Genomic DNA, 25,191 nt, shown 5'->3' with positions numbered 1-25,191 from the left:
CACCGAAAACCTGAGCCTAACTTTAGAAGTTTCCCTCTTAGGACAAACACAGGCAGCCAGAACCCACAGGCAGGACAAAAACAAGCCACCTGGAATGGTTTGATCTTAGCAAATTTCAGATTTTAGCGGGTGCTAAAAGCGAAAGCAACACAGCCCCCAAGGGTGCAGCCATGTACTGTAGCGCCATCCACCCGGTCACTCACTCTGGGTGTTGAGCAGGCGAGAGAAGTAGCAGCGGAACTCAATTTGCTGCTCGCAGTACTCAGAGGCATTGGCCAGAGCCGTCACCTCGCTCCACGAGGCGTTCCAGTAGTCCACTGTGCCTAGGAAAGGCCTTTCAGGGCTGTAGCCGGTCACTCGTGTGACCCAGTACCGATTGTGCCAGACGATGGTCCAAGCCCGGTCCTCTGGAAGGCAGAAAGGGTGCAAAACGAGTGTGCGACAGGAAAAACAACTGCACACCCCCCCTCCAAGCCGCAATGGAGACAGTGGCCTGCAGGGCTGGCTGTGGAAACCCCCCCCCGGGGGCAAGCAGAGAGGCCTTTCTGTAGCCAGTCTACAGAGCCAGCCTCCAGCAGAAGACCTTACGAAAGCTGAATGATCGATCAGCCTAGCCCGGTGCTGCCTACACTGGCTGGCAGGATTTCAGGCTGGGTAAACCTGGCCCTACTTAAGAGATGCTAGGAATCACGCCGGGTGCCACAACTCGTCAAGGCTGGGGTTGATGCAGCTCAGCACAGAGAGGCAGAGCCAATTGCCCGTGAAGCTAACTCTTTATTCAAGGATACGGCATACAACTCGGCAACAATTCCCAGTAGGTCTTGCCAGAGCAGTTGCCAGGACTGAAGGTCCCTGCCTTCAACCCCGTCCAAGGCTCCCCCTCTCCCGGATGTTTCCCAAGCAGTCTCAAACTGCGCCTGCGCACCTCTGGCCTCTGTTCTGCTCTCATTATCCTGCGCATTCTTGGAGACCAGCGGGGAGGAGAGCTTGTCACAGCCGGAGAAGGAGACTCCCTGGATTCCTCAGCAGCCTCTTGAACCCCCTTCTCTGCTTCATCCTCGGAGTCTGAACTGCTCCCTGTCACCGGCTCTTCCTGCTCACTAAACCCTGTTGCCCCTTCAACACCCAGTTGTCCCTGTGACCTCTCCTCAGTGTCCCACCACCAAACCCCGGGCTCTGATCCTTCCTCCTCTGGGGTTTCCCTTGGGGCTCCCACCACTCCTCTTCGGTCCAGCCAGTCCCTGACACCTCTCACCTCCATTATGCTTCTTTAGCCATTTCCCATCTGCCATTTTTTCAAAGCGCTCTCTGCCGCAACACTTGTTGCTATTTAGACGAGCAGCAAAATACCACTGGTAATGTTTTTTCATGCGATGCCACATTCCATAAATCAGCAACAATACAGAAAAGCAGCGTTGCAGGAAAGGAAAGGGCGTTGCTTGCCGATATTCAGCACATAAAAATGATACGCTACCCCTTTGCAAAATTCAGATTACATGCGGAAGATTTCTATTGTAAAGCTTTCAGGTTCCGACATGTTCTCTTTCAACAGTTTTTGCACAGTGCCTGACTGCTTGGGCATCTAAATAATATATTGGTAGAGTCTGGCTTATTTTGCTCAGCGATGATGGCTCTGCTCTCTGCATATACTCCAAGGCTTCTTTTTCTTTTCGCTGCTGTGCCTATTCCACCCAGCACTGAATGCCCCCTGATAAAGACCTGTATCCCACACATTTCCCCCATACCTCGAATATCACAGTAGACATAAAAAGGTTTCAGGGGCCCACTGCCGTCCGGGTCAATGGTGTAGTTTCCAGACACTTTGCCGCTGAGTCTGTAGGCCTCGCAGCTTTCCTTGTAAACGGCTGCAAAGTTAAGAAGGAAGTGAGGGGTCAGCGCTCGTGTGGTCAGCACCTCAAGCTCTCCCCTCCCCTCCCCATCCTCACGGCCTCACGTGTGTGGCAGGTCTCCCCCTTGTAGCCCGTCAAGTCGCAGATGCAGGTGAAGTCATCCCAGGTCTGGATGCAACGGCTTCCGTGTTCACACATGTTGGGAGTGCACCTGGCATGACACAAGAAGCAAGCTGGCACCAGAGAAAGGGACCCCCCATCGCAGCAGGGATCCAATCCTCCTCCTCCTCGAGAGGTCCGGAGGGTGGCAACACAAGAACAGTGCCTTCTCTGCAGCGGCTCCCCATCTGCGGAATGCTCTCCCCAGGGAAGCTCGCCTGGCGCCTTCATTATACATCTTTAGGCGCCAGGCAAAAACGTTCCTTTTTAACCAGGCCTTTGGTGGATTTGATTGACATCCTATGCCCTTTTAAAACGTGGTTGGGGGTGGTTATTGGGTTGTTGATATAGGGCAGAATATAATTTCAACATCTATCAATCAATCAATCAATCAATCTTCCTGGTACACCATCTCTTTTCTAGTTTGTTGGCAAGGACTGTGCCTCGCACACAGACAACTGCCATTCCTGAAACATCAAAAACTGCCCCGCAGGACCCCTCTAGCCTGGCGCTTCTTGACTTCACCTTTGGCAAAGCCAATACCCGCAGTAAGCTCATAGGCATGGCATGATTGTGATCATGAATATTATTTATTAAATTTACATACTGCCCTTTGTTGAAAGATCACAGGGCGGCTTGCAACATTAATGCATGATGGCACTGCCAGCCTCCTGCAGTGGGACCTGCAACATAAACATGGCAGTGTGGCACACTCCTGCCAGTCTGCCCTCCTTCCAGGATACCCCATTCCGTCTCCATTCAAGATTTTAAATTCTCCCACTCCCAGATACTGGCTACTGAACACCCTGGGCTACTTTTCTTCAGGGGAATTTGCCCCATTTGTGGTATGTAACACAAGCACTGACCTGGACCCAGACCCTGCACTCTCTCGGAGTTCCTACCATGCTACAGGTGAAACTCGAAAAATTAGAATATCATGGGAAAGTCCATTTATGTAAGCAATTGTTTTCATTAGCAACTGGAGTTTAATATACGAGATAGACTCATGACATGCAAAGCGAGATATGCCAAGCCTTTGCTTGTTATAACTGTGATGATTATGGTATACAGCTGATGACAACCCCAAAGTTGAGATTGTTAATTTGGGGTTCTCATCAGCTGTACGCCATAATCATCACAATTATAAGAAGAAGAAGAAGAAGAAGAGTTTGGATTTGATATCCCGCTTTATCACTACCCGAAGGAGTCTCAAAGCGGCTAACATTCTCCTTTCCCTTCCTCCCCCACAACAAACACTCTGTGAGGTGAGTGGGGCTGAGAGACTTCGGAGAAGTGTGACTAGCCCAAGGTCACCCAGCAGCTGCATGTGGAGGAGTGGAGACGCGAACCCGGTTCCCCAGATAACGAGTCTACCGCTCTTAACCACTACACCACACTGGCTCCCTTTATTATAACAAATAAAGGCTTGACATATCTCGCTTTGCATGTCATGAGTCGATCTCGTATATTAGTTTCACCTTTTAAGTTGAATTACTGGAAGAAATGAACCTTTCCACGATATTCTAATTTTTCGAGTTTCACCTGTGTTTCCAGAGGCTTGGCCCAAACACACAGCAGGGAGAACCAGCTAGATCTCATCCCCTGCTCTTGCCAGCCCAGGCCAGAATCACCACTCCGGCAAGCGTACCTGTCTGTGATGCCACACACGTTGAAGTACACCTCAAAGTACTTGCCGAGCCGGTGCAGACGGACCATGTCTAACTCAATGGGCTGCCGGTCCACACTGACCATCTGCATGCACCCATGGAAGGCCGTCTGGTTGGAGGCACAGCCAGTACGAGAGGCTGGCTTGGGGCACCCTAGGAAAGACGCAGCGGCCATCAAGCGAAAAGAAGGGAGAAATTGCTCGGTTACATTTCACGAAACAGAAACAAAAAAAGTGAGTGGAGGAGGAAATAACGTGGTGCGTTTTGAGGCCCACCCTTGGCAGAATCTTTCCTTTATTTGCTCCCTTTGTATCAGTCTGTGATAACTTACTGCCCCAGGCTGCTCATCTCCGGAGGTAAAGGGACCCCTAACCATTAGGTCCAGTCGTGTCCGACTCTGGGGTTGCGGCGCTCATCTCGCGTTACTGGCCGAGGGAGCCGGCGTACAGCTTCCAGGTCATGTGGCCAGCATGACTAAGCTGCTTCTGGCGAACCAGAGCAACGCATGGAAACGCCGTTTACCTTCCTGCTGGAGCGGTACCTATTTATCTACTTGCACTTTGTGCTTTTGAACTGCTAGGTTGGCAGGAGCTGGGACTGAGCAACGGGTGCTCACCCCATAGCAGGGATTCAAACCGCCGACCTTCGGATCAGCAAGCCCTAGGCTCTGTGGTTTAACCCACAGCGCCACCCGTTACTTGCATACTATCTTGGAAAAAATCCAATTGTTCACTCCAGCAATAGAAGAGATGGTGGTTCATAAATAAGACACCAAAAGGCACTGTAAGTGTAGTTTTTGCCATTTGGCACCAAAAGGTAGGTGGCATCTGAGCTGCAATGTTTTTTTACTTTGGGGGCGACAGCAATGGTGACTAGCCCCCATCTCTAGAACAGTCCTCCTCAGTCTACGCTCTTCCTTTCTGTGATTGTGGGATGTAGCTAGGCCTTGCTCCAATGCCTTCAAACTTCAATAATAATAATAATAATAATAATAATAATAATTTATTTGTTCCCCAGCCACTCTGGGCGGCTTCCAACAAAGATTAAAAATACATTAAAATGTCACACATTAAAAGCTTCCCTAAACAATCTGCAACCAAATTAAAAGGGCTTAAAACGACTGAGCCAATTGTTGTGCCTTTAATTTTAATTATTTATTAAATTTATGGGTCACTCTTTTCCTAAGGTTAACTTAGAGCAGCTTACAATATATGTGCCTGGATACCTCCCCGTCTCTTCTCAGGTGCCTCCCTTAATAGTCGTTCTCAAAACCAGTACATCAGCAGGCAGCTCTCCTGGACCCATAGAGCTTGCTGCTGTCAGGGGCTGGACTGAGGAGGAATGGTGGTGACGGCCCCCCTCCCAAACCTTTCCGAGAACAGAAGGACAGTATAGATTTAGAACAGTGGTTTGTAGAAGGTCACAGTTCAGAGGCTGCAGAGGGGAGAAGCTGGGAAATATTGGGGGAGCAGCAGGAAGAAGAAGAAGCAGCACCAGGGGAGAGACAGCTGACAGATTCAGTGTCCTTGGAAAGCATTCCTGACCCCCCTCTCCCGGGACCAGATGAACATTGAGGGTTGTAGAACAAAAAGCTCAGAGGCAGAAAGCTCAGATTAGCCAACGCAGGAGTGATGTAGAATAGGAGAGACGTAGGGGTGGGACTTTACTTGGAGCAACGCCATTATCTAGGGGAGACCGTGTTCCTTCGTCTCTCTCTGTGAATATTGAATAAATTACGTGGTAAGAACTTTTATTGTTTCTCTTCTTCTTGGCTGCTAACGTGGGAGGGACAGGATTCCCCGAAGCCTGACAGCTGCCTATTAACCAACCGTCAGCCCACCCTCTTGGGAAAAATATGACCAGTCCCCCCTTTAACCCTTAACTAGCCCAGAACCCACCTCCAAAGAAGTACTGGTTCCCCGTGCGCAGCTGAATGTCTCTGTCAACGCGGAAGCTGGCGTCATTCTGGTCATCGATAGTGATGACGGCCATGGTTTCGCGCACCATCAAGGCCACTGAATGCCAGAAGCCATCATTCAGGCGATATCCTGTGGATGGAGGGACACAAGGGGATAAGACCCCTCAGACTCCTCACATTGGAGCCACGGGTCCTACCAAAGCCCTCAATGAAATATCTGCTACCTTGAGTGATTCTGATGACATAATGCAACAGAATGCATAATTTAAAAAAAAAAAACCCAGCGGCATGCTACATTGCATTCCTCAGTTTTGCCTCCAAGCAAAAGTTAAAGTTTCGCCTCAAAGCAATTACAGTGGTACCTTGGTTCTCATCTTAATCCGTTCCGGAAATCCGTTCCAAAACCAAAGCGTTCCAAAACCAAGGCGCGCTTTCTCATAGAAAGTAATGCAAAATGGATTAATCCGTTCCAGACTTTTAAAAACAACCCCTAAAACAGCAATTTAACATGCATTTTACTATCCAAGGCAGGGGTCAGCAAACTTTTTCAGCAGGGGGCCGGTCCACTGTCCCTCAGACCTTGTGGGGGGCCAGACTATATTTTGGAAAAAAAAATAAGAACGAATTCCTATGCCCCACAAATAACCCAGAGATGCATTTTAAATAAAAGGACATATTCTACTCATGTAAAAACACCAGGCAGGCCCCACAAATAACCCAGAGATGCGTTTTAAAGAAAAGGACACATTCTACTCATGTAAAAACACGCTGATTCCCAGACTGTCCGCGGGCCGGATTGAGAAGGTGATTGGGTCGCATCCTTAGTTTGGGGACCCCTGATCCATAAAATGAAAGCAATAAACAATGTACTGCAGCCACACAATCAATCCCGCAGTAGCTGAACTGGGTTCCACACAGTCACAAAAACAAAAAAAAGCCACAAAAACGCAAAATAAATAGCAAAAACAGACAGACCTTTGGAACCAAAGTGTGGCACACAAAACGGAAGCGTAACATTCAAAACGGAGCACATTCGGCTTCCGAAAAAGGTTCGCAAGCCGGAACACTTACTTCCGGGTTTGCAGCGTTCGGGTTCCAAGTTATTCGACTACTAAGCCGTTCGAGAACCAAGGTACCACTGTAGAAGAAAACCGCCCCTCCTCCTGTGTCCCCTCCTCATACCTGCCGCAAACTCCAGCTTCTTGGTCTTCGATTTGGTTTTCGGCTGAGCGATGGTCACATTGATCTGCCCGTCGCTCAGCACCATCTCGAGCCATCCCAGGTCGTCTGCAAAGGACGTGTACATGAGCAGCCCCACAACGTCCCAGGAGCGGAAGCTGAAGCTGACCGCCAGCTGATTGCGCCGCGGGTACCCGGGCACCTGCAAGAAGTTGTTGACCCCGGCAAAGGTGAAGGGGAACAAGAGGTTGTCCCGGCAGTAGTCGCCCAAATGGCCCTGCAACAGAGGAGGAGACAGCTAAGGAGGTGGCTTGGTTGCTGTTCCATCACAGCAGGGCCATATGTTCCCGTGACTGCACTGTGCAGCAGATGGACTTATTAACAGGCGCACAACTCTGCAGGTTGCGAATCTCTGGCTTCCTTTGGAATAAAATTAATGTTTTCATGGTTTTGGTGCTAAGAACAGGGCAAGGCCTGAAGTAGCCTCAGAAGTAGGTGGAAACAGAAGTGTAACTCCACTCGGAGTTCTCATTCCATTTACTCCTTCGACTTCCTTCCTTTTCTTTTTTTAATATGATTTTTATTAAATTTTCTGTTTTACAATTTCAGATAAACATTTTACATACTTAAGGTATCAATGACTTCCCTTCTTCTCTTTCCGTCGTTCATTTTACATATCTTATATCCCTGCACATTTTACAAAAACTATACCATTATTGCATCACACAGATTTGCTTTTGCTAAAGCAAGATTTCACGCATCTCCATCAAATGTTATGAGTCATAGGTTTTCAAATGGCAAAATTTCAGCCTTATGCACGTGCGATAACAAATCAATAGAGTCGCTCCATCACATATTATTTAAATGCCCATTATATATCTTACCCCGGACCAGAATTTTGAACCCAGTTATTTTGGAGATGGCTGATAATCCTTCTGAAACACAATTGGCTTGCTTGTTGCAAGATACGATTCCCCCAAAGAACATTACAGGTTGCTAGATTCTTGATTTCAGTTATCTCATATAAAAGAGGCCATGGAACACTCCAAGAATATTGATATTATATTATTCAACAATTCCAGCTTAAATGGCCTTGTAATATCATTGTTGTTTTTTTTAAAATAAGAATTTATTGGTTTTCTCAAAAATACAAAAAAATAAACGTACAAATTATAATACAAAATATAAAACAAAACAAAACACTACTACAATACACTACCAAACTAAAATACAAAAACAAACCTAACAAAAAGAAAAACATTTATTTACCTAATCATATCTTATTTATAATCTTACTTAGGGACTTCCTCACGTCCTCTCTTCTGCTTTCATTTCAAATATACTATAGTAACTTTATAACTTATTTAAATTCCTCTTTCTCCAATATTTTTAATCCTTATCTATCATCATATATCCATAAACTTATTGTAATATCATTGTCACCATTTTATCTGTAAAATTGAGAAGACTGGGTGTACTAGTCCTTTAATTGCTGTGTCGATGTTCATAATGTGTTTGCTTTTGTAATCTGAATGTATTTTATTTTATTTTACGTATTTTATTCCTGACGCGGGCTTATAGCCGAATAAAGATATCTATCTACTTGCTTCAGAATTTACTAGAGAGAAAGGAACAGAAGTGCAGAGGGCTGCATGGTCAATGCAAGCCGCATAATAGAATAAGTGTAGGCCCTAGAGTCCTACATTTGGACTGTTACAAGCTGCTTCCGCAGTCTCAGCAAACATCTACAACAGAGTCAAGGGCAAGTAAACAAAGTTCTCTCTCTCTCTCTCTAGTTTTGCAAACCCCAGCAACACGTTCATCCTCACCTCGATCCTAATAGATGGTTTACGACGTCTTGCCAAGTTGCTGATATAGACCAAATTGTAGGCAATGTTTTCCATGCAGCCACGGAAGTTTGGCCGATAGACAAGGCGCTGCTTCTCATAGTTCATTATTCCCCCAAAGAAGATCTGCAGAAGTCAAGGAAACCCGGAGGGGATCAAGTTATGTAAGGGTGGGAAATCCTGAAAGGTCCCAGCAGGGACCACTGCCATGCAGAGAGGGAGAAGAGCAGGGCTCAATTTGGGGAATCTCAATTTAAAATCTCGAATCAGGGCATCGCAAGTGTGCCCACCGTGCCACCCCAATCACCTCTTTGTCCAGGTCGAGCTGATCAAACTCTCCGTTAAGGCGGTACTGCAAGACCTCCCCATCCAAGCTGAAATTGACAAATCGCCTGTAGCGGTCGATGCGAACTTGGTGCCAGTGTTGGTCATCCAAGAGACTTCCCAATTTCATAATCGTCTCCCCTCCGCTCATGTTTAGTGAGCTGTTGCCTGGGGAGAAGAAACAGCATGTCAACAGGATGCTGGCGGTGTTGTCCGCGGAAGAGCAGAGCCAAGTCATTCGAGTTCTTTCAGTGTCCCTCTAAAATCCAACTTTTGGCCTTGGTCATTTGGTGAGCCAGTATATACCCACGGGCAGGAGACAGGCAAAGAGCGCTGTTTTTCTGTACTGGAAGTAAGTTCCCAGAGAATTGAGCAAAAGGTCAATTTTGAAGCTGCAACTCAAGAATTCGGGTGGCTGAAGAAGACTGTTCCAGGAAACCTGGAGATCTCCGAATCAAAGAACTTTTTTAACAGCTCCAACAGCTTTTAGGGCGTTTTAAACTGATTTTTTTTTTAATTTACATTGTCATTAACTGTCATGTTTTTAATTGTTTTTTGTTTGTTTGTTTGTTTCCTTTTTAAACAGCATTATTTGTTTGCTACCCTGGTCTTTTTGGGGAGGAAGGGCAGGATACTAAAATCAAATCAATCAGTGAACTAAGGAAACGTTAATACAATAATAGACCATTAATATAACATTATATTATTCTGTTATTTATTTCATATCCACAGGTGTGGCAGTGGATGTGTGATGGACTGCAGTCTTGCCTTGATGATCGCCTGGATGAAAGCCGATAAACTGAAGTTCAATCCAGCTAAGACTGTTAGTAGGTGGTTCCCTACACTCCCTCTGAAGGAGCAGATAAGATAGCTTGGGGGTACTCCTGGATCCTTTGCTGTCGCTTGAGGCTCAGGTGGCCTCGGTGGTGCAGAGTGCCTTCCATCAGCTTTGGCTGGTGGTTCAGCTGCGCCTCCATCTGAACAGGGATAGCCTAACTTCTGTTGTCTATGGTCTAATGGCCTCTAAGCTGGATTAGGTCTTCTCTTGTACACTATTTACTACAAAGCTCGATGACTAAGCTCTTTAGTGACGAAATGTCAGATTACCGGAATGACGTCCGAGCACTGTACCACTGATATATTACAAGTGGGCAATTTATTACCACGTTTGCCACTGTTTGAGATAAAATCTATTTTGGAAAGAGAAGAAACGAGCACTGAACTCGTTTATTTACTGCGTTTGCTGCTGTTTAAGATAAAACCTATTTGGGAATGAAACTACTTTTGCCATTTTTGGGGACGTTTATTCTTTGTTTACAGAAACAGTGGTACCTCGGTTGTTGAACATAATCCGTTCCGGAACACCGTTTGACTTCCGAAAAGTTTGGCAACTGAGGCGCAAAGGGCAGTCGGCAATTTCAATAGAGAAATTGGGGGGGGGGGACGCAGCAGGAGCTGTTCGACTTCCGAGGCGCGTTTGAAAACGGAAACATTTACTTCCAGGTTTTTGGCGTTCGAAAACTGAAATGTTTGGCTTCCGAGACGCTCGAAAACCGAGGTACCACTGATATTATCTTGCGTCTATTCATGGGTGTGGCAGGTGTGGGTTGCAATTTGGAAGGGTCAAAGAAGTGTGGGGGCCATACTCCAGCCAGCTTTATCCTCCACTGATGCTTTCTCCCAGCTAAGCTCACTTTCAGTATCAAGAGTTTAGCTGAGATAAAAGTACCTGGGGAGATGGAAGCAGGGGGTGGAGGGCAGCTGAAAGGTTTGGCGTGCTGCCATCCACCCATTCGCACCCCCTTTAAATCTGTCTCACAGATACACCCATTTCACATGCAAATGCGGTGCTCACATTTAAAGATAAAAGTCTATCAACTTTATGTCATTTGAGCTCAAGATCACCTCTGCTGCAAACTGCAGCACCTCTGCCAGAAAGCTTCACAGGAGAGGCCTGCTAAATCAAATCTTAAATCTCAGCACCTCAAAACATCTACATGCATTGCTATGAGTTTGACTGCCTTGATTAATGTTAAGCCTTCATTGTGCTTCTGTTTTTGCCTAATCATCATCGTCGTTTGTTATTTATATCCCGCCCACCTGGCTGGGTTTCCGCATCCACTCTGGGCGGCTTCCAACAAAAGATTAAAATGACATTAAAACATCAACCATTAAAAACTTCCCTCAACAGGGCTGCCTTCAGATGTCTTCTAAACGTCAAATTGTTGTTTATTTCTTTGATATCTGATGGGAGGGCGTTCCACAGAATGGGCGCCACCGCCGAGAAGGCCCTCTGCCTGGTTCCCTGTAATCTCACTTCTCGCAATGAGGGAACCGCCAGAAGGCCCTTGGAGCTGGACCTCAGTGTCCGGGCTGAACGATGGGTGTGAAGAGACGCTCCTTCGGGTATACTGGAGTGCCCACCCATTAGATGTCAAGGAGTTAAAGAACTGTACAACTTTTAGAAGACATCTGAAGACAGCACTGTATGGGGAAGTTTCTAATATTTGATGTTATATTAGGTTTTATATGTATTGGAAGGTGGAGCAACCCAGCCAGATGGGCAGGGTATAAATAATAAAATCGTTGTTGTTGTTGTCGTTGTTATCAGTTGTTTACTCTCAGGTCAAACAAGGATATTCACAAATTAGTTATGTCACAACTGCAGCTCTCCACCATAGCTGTCAAGTTTCGGAATTGAAAATAAGGGATCAGCACTCTCACCTGTCCCTGTACGGTTCTCAGGGACAGTCCACGCCGCGGTAATCCCCGCCCCCCCAGGCTACAAATTAATTTACACCAGGATAGAGCTCCCAGGAAAGAGAAATCAGGGCAGAGAAAAGAAAGCACTTATTCACGCAGCACACGGTTAACCTCTGGAACTCCCTGCCACAGGGAGCAGCGATGGCCACCAACTTGATGGTTTTAGAAAAGGATTAGGCAAATTCATGCAGGAGGAGAGGACCACTGGTGGCTTCTGGCCAGGTTGGCTCTGCTCTGCCTCCAGTTAGGGGCAGCAATGCTGAATCTGAGCACCTGTTGCCGAGAAACATTCATCTATTTTATCTTCTTCTTTATATATCTGTCTGTCTGTCTGTCTGTTTGTTATTAGGTATTTATATTCCACCTTTTTCTCCAAGGAGCTCCCTAGTCCTAGTCCTCATTTAATCCCCACAACAGTCCTGTGAGGTAGGCAGGCAGGCAGGCAGGGCTGAGAAAGCCAGGAACCCAAGGAGTCCCCAGACTCCAACTCCCCTTCCCGGAAATAAGGGAAATTTAAGGGATATCAACAATAAGGGATAGCAGCCAGAAACGGCTTGGAATAAGGGAGTTTCCTGCAAAAAAAGGGAGACTTGACAGCTATGCTCTCCACCCAGGTACCCAATCACTGCCTTAGCCGCTTGTCACCAACTCCCACCAGCGTGGTCAATGGTCAGGGATGGTGGGACTTGGAGCCCAACGACAGCTGGAGGGCACCACGTCGCCTGTCTCTGAGTTGGGACATGCATGCTTTCCCCCCTCTTCAAGCTCACCAAGGCTTATGCTGAAGACCAGCTGGGCCTGCTGCAGTTCCAGGCTGATGTAGTCGCCCTGGGCCCCCGCCGCGTACATTAAGATCCCCTCGCGCTCCATCGTCTTGAAGTTGAACCCAAGCATGTCTTGGACGGTGCGGACCGTTCTGGTGCGGAACTTGTAGGCGATGGCATCGTCGCCATCGAAATACAAGACGTCGGACTCTGCGGGGGAAGAGGAGCAAAGCAGTTTTACAGCAGCTTCCGGTCAAGTCTCCTTTCCAAGTAGGCCTACTGTGGTACCTCAGGTTACAGACGCTTCAGGTTACATACTCCGCTAACCCAGAAATAACGCTTCAGGTTAAGAACTTTACCTCAGGATGAGAACAGAAATCGTGCTCTGCCGGCGCAGCGGCAGCGGGAGGCCCCATTAGCTAAAGTGGTGCTTCAGGTTAAGAACAGTTTCGGGTTAAGAACGGACCTCCGGAACGGATTAAGTTCTTAACCCGAAACTGTTCTTAACCTGAAGCACCACTTTAGCTAATGGGTGCCTAGCTAACGACAGTACAGTAGTAGCGGGTCCCATTGCCAATGCAATCCCAAATTAGACCAACAGCACCCTGGCCGGTGCGAAGTTTGCTTGCATGTGACTCCTGATCAATACTAAGTCAGCGCCTCAGTTACTAAGCTATATTTTCATCTCAGGTTGCAATAATTTCCTGAATACCTTCTGCTCCCAAGAATGGCTCTCTCCATCTCTCCTCAGCCATTAGATATGTCACACCTCGAAGACATCTGGAAGAGCACCACCCCACCCCACCCCCGTTTGCTAAGAAAAAACCAACCAACCAATACATGCACCGTGTTTTCCTCTTTTAACCAAAGACTGTGAGGGGGGGGGGGTCAATTTCCAAACTGCTTCTCCACAAATACAAGTTTTATTTTGTGTATGTACTATGATTATGGATTTTTTTTTTGTCAATGTAAAAAAGTAAAAGGGAGTCATGTTGGTCCGTAATCTCAAACACTGGTTGTTTTTTTTGTTTTTTTACAGTACTCACTGGTACACAATACCGTCACCGCTCTCTGTTTTTGCTGCTCCTGTTAACTATTTTGTGCTGGCACCCACAACACTTGGATCAAGATATGAGTAAAGGTAAAGGTAAAGGGACCCCTGACCATTAGGTCCAGTCACGGACGACTCTGGGGTTGCAGCGCTCATCTCGCTTTATTGGCTGAGGAAGCCGGCGTACAGCTTCTGGGTCATGTGGCCAGCATGACTAAGCCGCTCCTGGCAAACCAGAGCAGCGCACGGAAACACCATTTACCTTCCCGCCGGAGCGTTACCTATTTATCTACTTGCACTTTGACGTGCTTCTGAACTGCTAGGTAGGCAGCAGCTGGGACCGAGCAACGGGAGCCCACCTCGGCATGGGGATTCGAACCGCCAACCTTCTGATCAGCAAGCCCTAGACTCTGTGGTTTAACCCACAGCGCCATCCACGTCCCATAAGATATGAGTACCAGCACCTCATTCGTTTTTTTAATGAAAAGCACTGCCTATTAGGAAAACATATTTATCAAGGCAAATAAAAGCACTGGGCATGTTCAAAATGTATTAACAAACGTATTGCCCTAATGTAGACTTCGGAATTTCAGAGCCCAAAGCAAAATAATCTGAATAGGAAGATAACAGACTGCAGACATTTTCAGGGTGTCCCCCACAAAACGTCTTTTACTTGGAAGGTATAAACAGCATCCAAGTATTTCACGTTTCTGTGAAGCAGTTGTTTTTAGAATGCCATGGAATGTTAGCATGTGTTTTAATCTGGTTTTTGGCTTATCGCTGCTGTTTTTGAATGTTATAAATAGGGTTTGTTAAAACTATTTTTTTACCGGTAATGCTACTGCTTTATCCTTTTTCGTAAACCGCTTTGGGGTTTTATCACAAATCTCGGGGTTGGGAACATGGGGGTACCCAAGGGGGGGCAGGAGGGGGCACCTGCCCCCCCTAGAAGCAAAAAAGAATAATAATTAAATGGTTATCGGCAGCCTAAATGGGAAAAAAGCTCTCCTAAAAAGCTCAACTACCAGTCTTTCTCCCCCTCCCAAAATCTAAATAACAATTGAGCTCTGCCGACCGGCAGCCGGCCACTGCATGTGTGTGTGTGTTGCGGCAGCTGATCGCTGCAAAGGAGCTTTGGACACAGTTCCCTTGCATGGTGAGTTGCGATGGCTGAGGATCGTAGGAAACTGAGTTTTTCAGCCATTTGGGGGTTTCTGTTTGGGGGGGGAGTTTTTCTCCTGTTTGAAGCTGTTTTTGTTTGCTGTTTACATAATATGGTCAGTAACTTTGAGCTGAACCCCCCAAAACGGGGTTAGATCACTGCTGAAAGTAGATCACAGTCTCTTGGGAGTTGGCCACCCCTGGTATAAGACATGTAACTAGAATAAAAATTAAAAAAAATTCAAGCAAATAATTGTAATAACTACCGTAATAAAGCACTGCTATAATTATATATAATTTTCCTAAAATTTTGGTTTCATTCGCCTTTCCGTGCTGAAATGTCACAACCTGAACGACCATGGCTTGCCCCCCCCCCCTAGTTTTGATCCTGGGCACGCCCCTGGTTGGGAAATAAAAGTGAAATGAAATAAGTTAAAAGAGAAGTCGACATTGAATCACTTACGGTAGTAGCAGCCGTAAAGGCCCACGCGTAAGCCAATGGAGCCGTGCGGATTCCAGGCCACAGGAATGATGCGGAGGTAGCGAGCCAGGATGGGGTGGTGCAGGTTGTGGAGGGCCACGCCACTCGCGTTCACGTTGCCAAAGAAAGTCTGCACAAGGGGGAAACAAAGTGGTGATGGAGAGAGAAACTTCTCAAGAAGAGCAGAAGCACGATCGGCCACAGGGGGGCTGCCTTCCTAGGCACACAAACACTTCAGTGGTTTTCAGAACTAAGAGCCAAAGCGAGGGGTGAGAAATTAAGGCAAGAGAATGCAAAATCTCCAGGCAAGGGCATTTTTCCCCCCTCCCGTGTAGGAAGTCCTAGGTTCGTTCCTTGCCATTTGACATGGAACGGAACTTGGGAAAAGCCCCTGCCCGAGACCTTGAAGGCCCACAGTGAGTTGGGGGAAAGACATATTTATTTTCAATATTTATGAGCCACTTTTCAAGGTAATGGCACAAGGCAGCTTCTGTACAGTATTAAGATGCAGTACAACGCACACAAGTAAGAGCAAGCCAACTTTACCAAGTCGTCCTACTGCATCATCATCATCATAATTTCTTATTTATACTCCGCCAGTCTGGCTGGCTTTCCCCAGCCACTCTGGGCGGCTTCCGGCAAAATATTAAAATATAGTAATTCATCAAATATTAAGTTTCCCTAAACAGGGCTGCCTTCCGGTGTCTTCTAAAAGTCAGATAGTTGTTTATTTCCTTGACATCTGACGGGAGTCTGACGGGAGGGCGTTCCACAGGGCGGGCGCCACCACCGAGAAGGCCTTCTGCCTGGTTCCCTGTAGTTTCACTTCTCGCCGTGAGGGAACCGCCAGAAGGCCCTCGGAGCTGGACCTCAGTGTCCGGGCTGAACAATGGGGGTGGAGACACTCCTTCAGGTATACTGGTCTGAGACCGTTTAGGGCTTTAAAGGTCAGCACCAACACTTTTCATTGTGCTCGGAAACGTACTGGGAGCCAATGTAGGTCTTTCAGAACATAAAAACTAGCCATAATAGCAAAAGACTCCCTCAAGCCCTGTACAGGGGCAGAACATTTTATTTTATTTTAAATAGAAAGTCATCTGTAATAGACAAGTCTTGAATGTCTGCTTAAGGGCCTGCAAAGAAAGAGCCACCCACATCTTACCTGGGAGGCAATTTTATTTCGGCAGGTGGGGCTACTGGTGAAAAGGCCATGCCCAGTCCAGCCAAACTGATGCACTGACAGGTGTACAAGGAGGACCTTCAAGGCTGATGTTAAAGCAGGGATAGCCAATATGGCAGCCTCCAGATGTTGTGGACTGCAATCCCCATCAGGCCCAGTCAGCACGGCCAAACTATAGGATAACCAGCCTCATATAACCAACATGCTTAAGTCTAATTAATGCATGAAGGGGTTAATACCATAGAGTAAGCTGTCCTGCCAGGCTTAGCTATGTCCACTTCCCCTTACCTTGAGAAGGGCTATGTAATCAAGCCTTTGTTCAACCTTAGTCTACCTGAGAAGATCTCTGCGTCAAGAAGTTTGAGCTGGTTGCTCCAGCTCAACCGCATGGCTCTCACAAGCCACTCTAGACTTCCTACGCCAATAGTTTAGGAACTTTCGCCACTTTGTAGCTAAGCCAAGCTATACCGTCTGTGCAACTTTCTGAAGTACATGAATCTGACCTTTGGAGAGTTGATAAGTAAACCATTTTTTTAACTTATCAAACGTGTGGTCTTTTTCTATGCTTGTAGAACTGAGAAACTTTGGAAGGAATTTGGAAGGGCATATTTTAAAGTCTAGATTTCCATGCTTTGCTTTATGACTTTAAATATCTGCTGGGGTTCTCTCACCAAAGAGTACTTGCCCCAGATCTGGATCTTGGCATCCAGGGAATTCTCCTTTCTATATATGTATTTTGAACCAACACATATATTAGGGGCGGTGGGAACTGGCGGCTGAGCAAGACGAGTGTGTTCCTTTTTTTGCACCATATAAAGATACGGGCACAGAATCTACAACAGGCGATTCTAGAGGATAAGTCTGGGAATTTCTACATAGTACAGGATTGTCGTTTTCAGTAGCCACAAATCATGAAGAAAACTGCGTAGATCCCCTGCAAATCCACAATAGGAAGTTGAAAAGGCTGGTTTTCACCACCTGTGGTGCCCAAGTAGGAAAACACAGCAGTTCTGGAGCCAAGAAGCAGAATAAACGAGAGGGGTTTTTTCAGATGGAATTACCTAATGACCCTTCAGTAGAGGCGTGGGGAACTAGTATCTCCCCAAACCACTTATAGGCCAGGTTTGGCAGGCAGGTGCCCACCCTCCAGTCACCTGATGTCACAACGCTGCCCTCTCCCTGTTGGAGGGTAAGGGACAGAAACTCCTCTCTCACCCAATTGCTCCCTTGTTGAAAGTAAGGCTTCCAGTTGCTGGGGTGATCCCCATAGAGCACAATGTAGCGCGTCACCCAGTTGTTGGTGTTGAAGGTCCCCTGAGTGGCGATGGCATTGATGCGGCACTTCTTGGTCAGGTCAATCTGCAGCCAGGGTTGCTTGTCTTGCGGGTCGGGAGACCAGCCTCCGGCTCCTGAAAAGAGGGCGGGGAGGGCAAAATACGGGAAACGGTTGCTTTCGTGGAATCCTAGAATTGTAGAGTTGGAAGGGACGCGGGTGGTTATCTAATCCGAACCCCCCCCCCTGCAATGAAGGAATCCTACCCGTGAACCTCCTTGGCTGGGCTCGAACCACCAAACCTCTGGTTAACAAACAGCCAGACTTTCTGCACTTTCTGGAGTGGAACTACAGACACACAGCAACACCCGTAGCTCGGCCAGCCACGTCCTGGGGCTCTGATCGCAGCCAAATGGCTCAAATAGAGATCCCCCGAGCCTACCAAATTTGGTTGGACTCCAGCTCCCAGCAGCCCCAACCAACATGGTCAATGGTCAAGGATGATGGGCACAGTATAACAACACAGTAGTACCTTGCGTTACGTAACCCTCTGGTTACGTAAAATTCAGGATGCGAACGCGCAAACCCAGAAGTATTTTTCCAGGTTTCGCTGTGCGCACATGCGGAGAAGCGCTCTACCGTGCTGTGCGCATGCGCACAACAGACACCTCCTGTAGCGAAAACCTCGGGATCTGACCTGAGCTCTGGAACAGATCCTGTCCACAACCGGAGGTACAATAATAATAATAATAATAATAATAATCTGTTTACAGCCCACCCATCTGGCTGGGTTTCCCCAGCCACTCTGGGCAGCTCCCAACAGAATATTAAACAGAATAAAACTTGAAACATTAAAAACTTCCCTAAACAGGGCTGCCTCCAGATGTCTTCTAAAAGTCAGATAGTTCTTTATCTCCTTGACATCTGAAGGGAGGGCGTTCCACAGGGCGGGAGCCACCACCAAGAAGGCCCTCTGCCTGGTTCCCTGTAACTTAACTTCTTGCAGGGAGGGAACGTCAGAAGGCCCTCGGAGCTGGACCTCAGTGTCCGGGCTGAACGATGGGGGTGGAGATGCTCCTTTACATATACTGAGCTGAGACCATTTAGGGCTTTAAAGGTCAGCATCAACATTTCGAATTGTGCTCGGAAACGTACCGGGAGCCAAATCAATAGATTTAACATACTTACTAAACAAACGTAATACACAAACAGATATATGTGCTTTCATAAACAACGCATAACACACACAAAAATAAATTTATAAAGCTTTAAAGATTCCCCCCCCCCCGAATGTTGCTAAGGGCCACCAAAAAAGGCTTCGTGGGCCACATCCGCGGGTTGGACCACCCTGATTTAGTGTGACAACCACAAGCACAAACCCAACATTTAGAGACCATGTGCTTCTCTGGTGGCTGGATCCAGTACAGCAATCGTCGCCTACAAGTGACACATTCCACTGCTATGCATTGCTTGTGAACCACCTTGGGACAGCTGGCCAATTTTGGAAGACAGTCAACAAAACTCAATGGGCCACTGGCTTAGTCTTGCATCTGTTAATGCTACTGAGCTGGAGAGAGCGTGAAGTCTGTCCCTCCGTGATGAACTCACCATAAATCCGAGCGAACGTGGCAGCGCGGAAGATGTTGGATCGGGAAGATGCTCCGAGATTCCAAGTGTAGAGGGGGTTAACCAGTTCATAGTCACAAGTCCCTGCAGGGCAGGAAGAAGAATAGGAAGAATGGATCCTTTCGATGGGGGCACCTGTCCAAGGTGCGGCAACCTTGGGGCGGGGTTTTATTGCAATGTATATTTTCTCTTTTACATTACGCTTAATGCTCTTAAAATTCTGTAAGTCGCTTGGATGCTCCTTATGGTGCAAGTGACTTATAAATTGAAATCATCATCATCATCATAATCAGGGGTGCCAACTTGAATTAAACATAGGAGGGGCCAGGGAAGTCCTGCTTAACTGGTCACACAATGCAGCACACACCCCATTTGAATGGCAATGCCCGTCAACTTGGGATGGGTGGGTGGCCCCCTCAAATATTTTATTGGGGGGGGGCACGAAGGGACCTCAGCCCTTAGGAGCTGGCTCCTATGGTGAGCTTGATGGACTAATGGCGAGACTCTGTTTGAGGCTGCTTCCTATGTTTTTAAAGCCATCTAAGATTGCAGTCCTCAACATACCAGAGAATTAAGTTCCACAGTGGGACTTACTTCTGAGTAAGCATCCGAAGCATGTCTACTGAGAAATGTTTGGAGGACAGCAACTACTAAGCTTACTGCCACATGTTATGTGTAATAGCTGTTGTTAATTATTTATTTTATTGATTTATATAAAAAAAAAATTCCAGTGGTCTCAGGGTGGGTTTCAACAAATCAAATTATCACCACCATCCTCAATTGTTCACTTGCCAAATGCCAGCCACAAAGTATCTACCCAATTATCTGATTCCTCGTTTAAAATTAACCATACCCATTCATCCCACTGATAACATTCCAAATTATACACAGATGCAATTCCTCATAAGCTTGGGGAAAGAGAAACATGTTTACTTAGTGCCAAAATCCAGCCAGTGTTGACAACCGCCTCAGGATAGGAGAGTACAGTACTCCATGGTGCCACCACTGAGAAGGCCCTGTTCCAGGCTCTGGCCAATCAGACTTTGTTTACTGCTGGCACAGCCAACAGGACCTCCGTGGCAGATCTCAATTCACAGGCAGAACGGTTTAGGGAGCACCACTCTTTGAGACAGCAGAGTCCCATCCTCTAAGCCTTGCCCCGGGTGCTGACAACCCACGCTACGCCACTGATCCTCTTCAGGGCTTCACCATTTTAAGCCAGCGCCTTGAATTGGGCTCAGTGATGAACTGAGCAGCCAGAGCCAGCAGCATACCGCCACAGGCGGCCCAACGAATTCGAACTCATGCCATGGCGCTCTGCACTAGCTGCAGTCTCCACACCATCATCAAGGGAAGCCCTACACAAAGCGCACTGCAGTAGCGAAGGAAAGGCACTCCAGACATGCTCAGGTGATACGCTATCGCTACCTCCCATGTAAAACAGGTTCCAGGGCAGAACCCCCGCCAGATTAAGCTGCAAGTTCAGTTTTCTTGGACGTCAGTGGCCAAGACCAAGCGACGAAGTGAGGAGCTCCTGTTTCCCTTCCAGAGATGGCAAGTCGTTCACACACCAGGCAGGCAGCACACTGAGCCTGTCACTGCTGCAAAATTGGAAGACTGTTTAGCAGCAGCAGCAGCAGCAGAGCTATCCACCGGCTCCCTCCCTCCAGGTTTATTATTTTTTTTTCCCCTTCCACTGCGGAGAGTGGCTGGCACGCCCTTGCAGGCTCAGCTCCTGCCTGCCTCTATCTGCTAAAGAGCAAAATGGGGAAGCCCTCTCTCATCAGCACCAGGGCCAGCTATGAGACAGCAAAAAAAGGCTTCGAGAAACAAATGGCCGGGGGGGGGGCGGTGCAAGGAAGGGGGACACTCTCGATTTCCCCGAGCCAGTTTGGAAAGAGATGCACATTACATCAAGGACAGATGCAGGAAGCTATTGATTGACCTGGAGGGGACACAAATAACAGGCATCGCACCCACCAACCCCAGGCAACCTTCCAGCTAAATCACTAGTGCAGACCTCTCTGGTGGAGAGGAACCCCAAACTCCCCCCCCCCACACAACCCTGATAAAAAATGAAGAGGGAAGGCATAGATAAGTGTAGCAGTCTGCAGAATCATCACACACACACACCCTGAAGAAAGCAGATGCAGAAGAAACGACCCAGACCTGTAACCTGTTTTTGCAAGGCCCTGCATGGTGGGGTGGGGTGGGGTGGGGTGGAGGGAACAGGGGGCTGGCTTTGTCCTGCCCTCCCAGAGCACGAATGCATGGAACAGGTTCCAGGCTCTCAGCCACCCCCACGAACAAACTGTCCAGCCTAAGAAAAAGTGTGTGTGTGTGTGTGTGTGTACAGTACAGATGGAATAAACGACCATTCCCTGGGCCTCTGTCTTGAGAGGGCCCAAGACACACACTCGCCAAAGAGCAAACAGGGATGGGGTGCTGTTAGGATGAAGCAGCTGATGAGGCCCAAATCTTTCGTACAGAACCCCAGATCCCTTCCCCTCTTTTGGAAAAGGCAGCAACAACTTTGAACGCTTTACCAAAAACAAAAAACACACACACACACACAAAAACTTTGCTACTGCAAAGAGCACTGCTACCAGCCCCCAGCCCCCTTAATTTGCTCAGCGACCTAAATGTGTATCCACACGTGCCGATCCACAGGCGCAAAGGTTGCGCCAATTGAGCGCCTGTGCCCCGGGCCGCTTTCTCGACAGCTGGCCAGGATACCAACCAAACTCCAGCCCCAGCCCCGCCCGGCAGCTCCCCAAGTCCGGATTCCTTGCTAACAAGGGATAAACACTCTGACCTGGGTGGCGGGCAGGGGGGATGGGGGAACAGACGGGGAAGGGGGACCCAGGCGTCCTGTGCCAAACGACCCCGACGCAGAAGCCTCTCCTGAGTGGGTTTCGAGGGATGGGGTGGTGGTGTCTCTCCTACAAGCGCGCGGCGCAACCCCCGCCCGCTCCCGAGGTCCCCAGGGAGCCGCTCCCAGCACCCTAGACGCCGCGGCCCGCGCGCAAACCTCGCACCGCACCCCTCCGCAAGCCCCTCTCCCCAAATGTTGCGCGCCCCCGGAGCGCAGTCCGCCTTGTCCCCGCCCCGTGACCTTTTCCCCCTCTTCTCTCCCGGCCCGATCCCGGCTGCTTCTTCTGCCGCAATGCAGGTGCCGCCACCGCCGCGCCAAGTCCCGGGACACTCACGCCAGAACCAGCCTCCTTGGCTGGGCTGCAGGAGAGCGGCGACGGCGAGCACGAAGAGCATGGCGCAGCCGCCCATGCTGCAGCCGCGGGGTGCGGGCTACTTCAGTGCGCTCCCGAGCCCAGCCGCCTGGCCATCGCCGCCGCACGTGCGCCCCTGCCCGCCTCCGCCTGCCGCTGGCCGGAGCAAGCCCGTTGCGCGCGCCTCCGACGCGTGGAGCGAGCGCCGGCGCGCCTCCGCCCGGGACCAGCCGGCGGCCTCTTTCTCTCTCTCTCTCTCTCTCTCCGCCGAGCTGATCCTTCCGCCCCTTAGGGGGAAGAGCGCTCTGCACAGGGTCAGAGGCATAGCTGTCAAGTTTCGGATTTGAAAATAAGGGATCACATGGAGAAACACATGACTGGAAAGGTTTGCAGTTCCACAAACGTAGGTGTGCACTGCCTCGAAATAAAAAGAAGTGAACAAAAGAAGGCTCCCTAGGGGGGCATTGCTAAAAAAAATGTCAACTTTGTAACCAGAGGTTCAACTGAATAGAATCTGAATCACATGCACTACAAGGCCTATGCAGCCTCAACTTAAGGGGGCTCCCGGCCTGGCTTTTTACAGGCCCCAGCTGACTGTACAATCTGGCCTTTGCAAAGGCCATATAGACAGATGCCTTTAGCTTCTGCACCCCTCCTTTGCACACCTGTCAACACAAGCACATAGGCATTTTCCACAACAGCTCCGCAGCACAAATCCCTTCTGCAGGGAGGCACCCGTGCGCAAGAAATGCGCTCTGCTCCCCACAGCGGACCCATGCTCCCTCGCCCTCTCGAATTTCCTGCATGCATGGATAGAACATCGCACAACGCGCAGCATTTGCATGACCCCCTACTGACCACACCACACACGGAGGGATAATTCCCCCACACAGCTTGATGGGCACATGTGCAAAACCCCCCCCCCATATATATATATATATATATATATATATATATATATATATATATATATATATATATATCAGATCTGCATCAGACGGAATGGCACATGCCTCTTTGTTAATTTGAGCATAGTTGCGCTCCTTGGGTGACAACATACAAGAATAGAAAGCGATGGGTTCGGCCTGGGCAGGCCGGGTCGTCCTCTTATATACCTGTTGGGATCGACAAGTCATCTGACCCTCACCTGAATCTCATAGCTCGTCCTCTTATATACCTGCTGAGATTGACAAGTCACCTGACCCTCACCTGAATCTCATAGCTCTTCGATAGCTGCCTCTGATGAATTATCAATTAACTCTTGGGGGAAATAATTAGCATCACAGGCAGGCCGGGTCGTCCTCTTATATACCTGTTGGGATTGACAAGTCACCGGATCCTCACCTGAATCTCATAGCTCTCTGGTAGCTGCCTCTGATCAGTTATCATTTAACTCTTGGGAGAAATAATTAGCATCACACTTCAGGCCTGGGGAAATAATTAGCATCACACATCATGTGCCTGGAAGTTGCCAAACCAATTAACCAAACAGAAGGATTGCTGTTAATAGCACCAGTTTTCCTATAACTTGATATTGCTGGATAGTTTGGATCAACTGCCAAAACATTTTTAGTTTGCTTTCTGTTGCCACACTGGAACATTTCTTTATTAGTGCCACTTTTTTGTAGGATTTCTGGCAAATGAAGGAAAACAACTTTTCTGCTTGTATACATTGATAATATAATTTTGGTTACTGAGGACAAACAAGATTGTACAAAAACAAGATTGGGTGCAGGCCATGCTGTAGTGTAGTGTTTATGCAACTGTGAATAAAAGGTGGCTGGGCTCATTGTCTCAGGGTTTGGGGGGAAGAGGTGACAAAACTGATTTCCAATAAGTGCCCCCCCTTTATTTCCATATCAAGTCCTTGAGTCTGTACTCTGAATGGTGACATCAGGGACCTAGAAGGTGCAGGGCTTGTCAGTCCAAACCCTACACAGTCTCATCAGGGCTGACCTTCAGGCAATTGGAGCAATTGGGCCAACTTGGGCCCCGCGGGCCGCTCCTAAGGGGGCCCCTGCACCAAGGCAATCTAGATGGATTTTATTTATATCTATAAGACTTTGGGTGTGAACTGGGGCCCTACCCCCCCCTCAAAAAAAAAACAAGTTGTGCCCCACTGCTTCATATTGGGCCCCACTGGGTAGCCCTGAGTCTATTATTATTATTATTATTATTATTATTATTATTATTATTATTATTAAAAATTTCCAATTACCAGCACAAATCCTTACATGGTTAAACTTTTCATACTGCCCCCTCTCCCACCGAGGGGAGCGAAATATCCAACCCCCTCCCTCACAGGAGCACACAAGATCATTCCACATTTAACCTCTGCACTTTTCTGATTCCTGAACCAGTGGCCTGGGCAGGCCAGGTCGTCCTCTTATATACCTGCTGGGATTGACAAGTCACCTGACCCTCACCTGAATCTCATAGCTCTTCGGTAGCTGCCTCTGATGAATTATCAATTAACTCTTGGGGAAAATAATTAGCATCACAGGCAGGCCGGGTCGTCCTCTTATATACCTGTTGGGATCGACAAGTCATCTGAACCTCACCCTCACCTGAATCTCATAGCTCTCGGGTAGCTGCCTCTGATCAGTTATCATTGAACTCTTGGGGGAAATAATTAGCATCACACATCATGTGCCTGGAAGTTGCCAAACCAATTAACCAACCAGAAGGATTACTGCTAATAGCACCAGTTTTCCTATAACT

At 48.1% G+C, this 25,191-nt stretch overlaps 1 protein-coding gene across 1 annotated transcript in view; it reads right to left on the bottom strand.

Annotated features, from left to right (window-relative positions):
- CNTNAP1 (contactin associated protein 1) overlaps positions 1-22,612 on the bottom strand; it is a 37,040-nt gene extending 14,428 nt beyond the window's left edge. Inside the window, exons 1-13 of the mRNA XM_033169571.1 lie at positions 22,453-22,612; positions 19,226-19,327; positions 17,560-17,753; positions 15,147-15,294; positions 12,478-12,681; positions 8,928-9,112; positions 8,603-8,746; positions 6,777-7,050; positions 5,575-5,724; positions 3,658-3,829; positions 1,955-2,061; positions 1,746-1,865; positions 204-407 (exon numbers count right to left, since the gene is read on the bottom strand). Of these exons, the coding sequence (XP_033025462.1) occupies positions 204-407; positions 1,746-1,865; positions 1,955-2,061; positions 3,658-3,829; positions 5,575-5,724; positions 6,777-7,050; positions 8,603-8,746; positions 8,928-9,112; positions 12,478-12,681; positions 15,147-15,294; positions 17,560-17,753; positions 19,226-19,327; positions 22,453-22,528 (2,080 nt within the window). The 5' untranslated portion in view covers positions 22,529-22,612. The remainder of the gene's footprint in view (positions 1-203; positions 408-1,745; positions 1,866-1,954; positions 2,062-3,657; positions 3,830-5,574; positions 5,725-6,776; positions 7,051-8,602; positions 8,747-8,927; positions 9,113-12,477; positions 12,682-15,146; positions 15,295-17,559; positions 17,754-19,225; positions 19,328-22,452) is intronic.
- Positions 22,613-25,191: the final 2,579 nt, after the last annotated feature.

This window comes from Lacerta agilis, chromosome 14, assembly GCF_009819535.1.
Source record: "Lacerta agilis isolate rLacAgi1 chromosome 14, rLacAgi1.pri, whole genome shotgun sequence".
In the NCBI taxonomy this organism is placed as follows: domain Eukaryota; kingdom Metazoa; phylum Chordata; class Lepidosauria; order Squamata; family Lacertidae; genus Lacerta; species Lacerta agilis.
The sequence above is the reverse complement of the archived record's forward strand: the minus strand, read 5'-3'. Positions and strand labels throughout refer to the sequence as shown.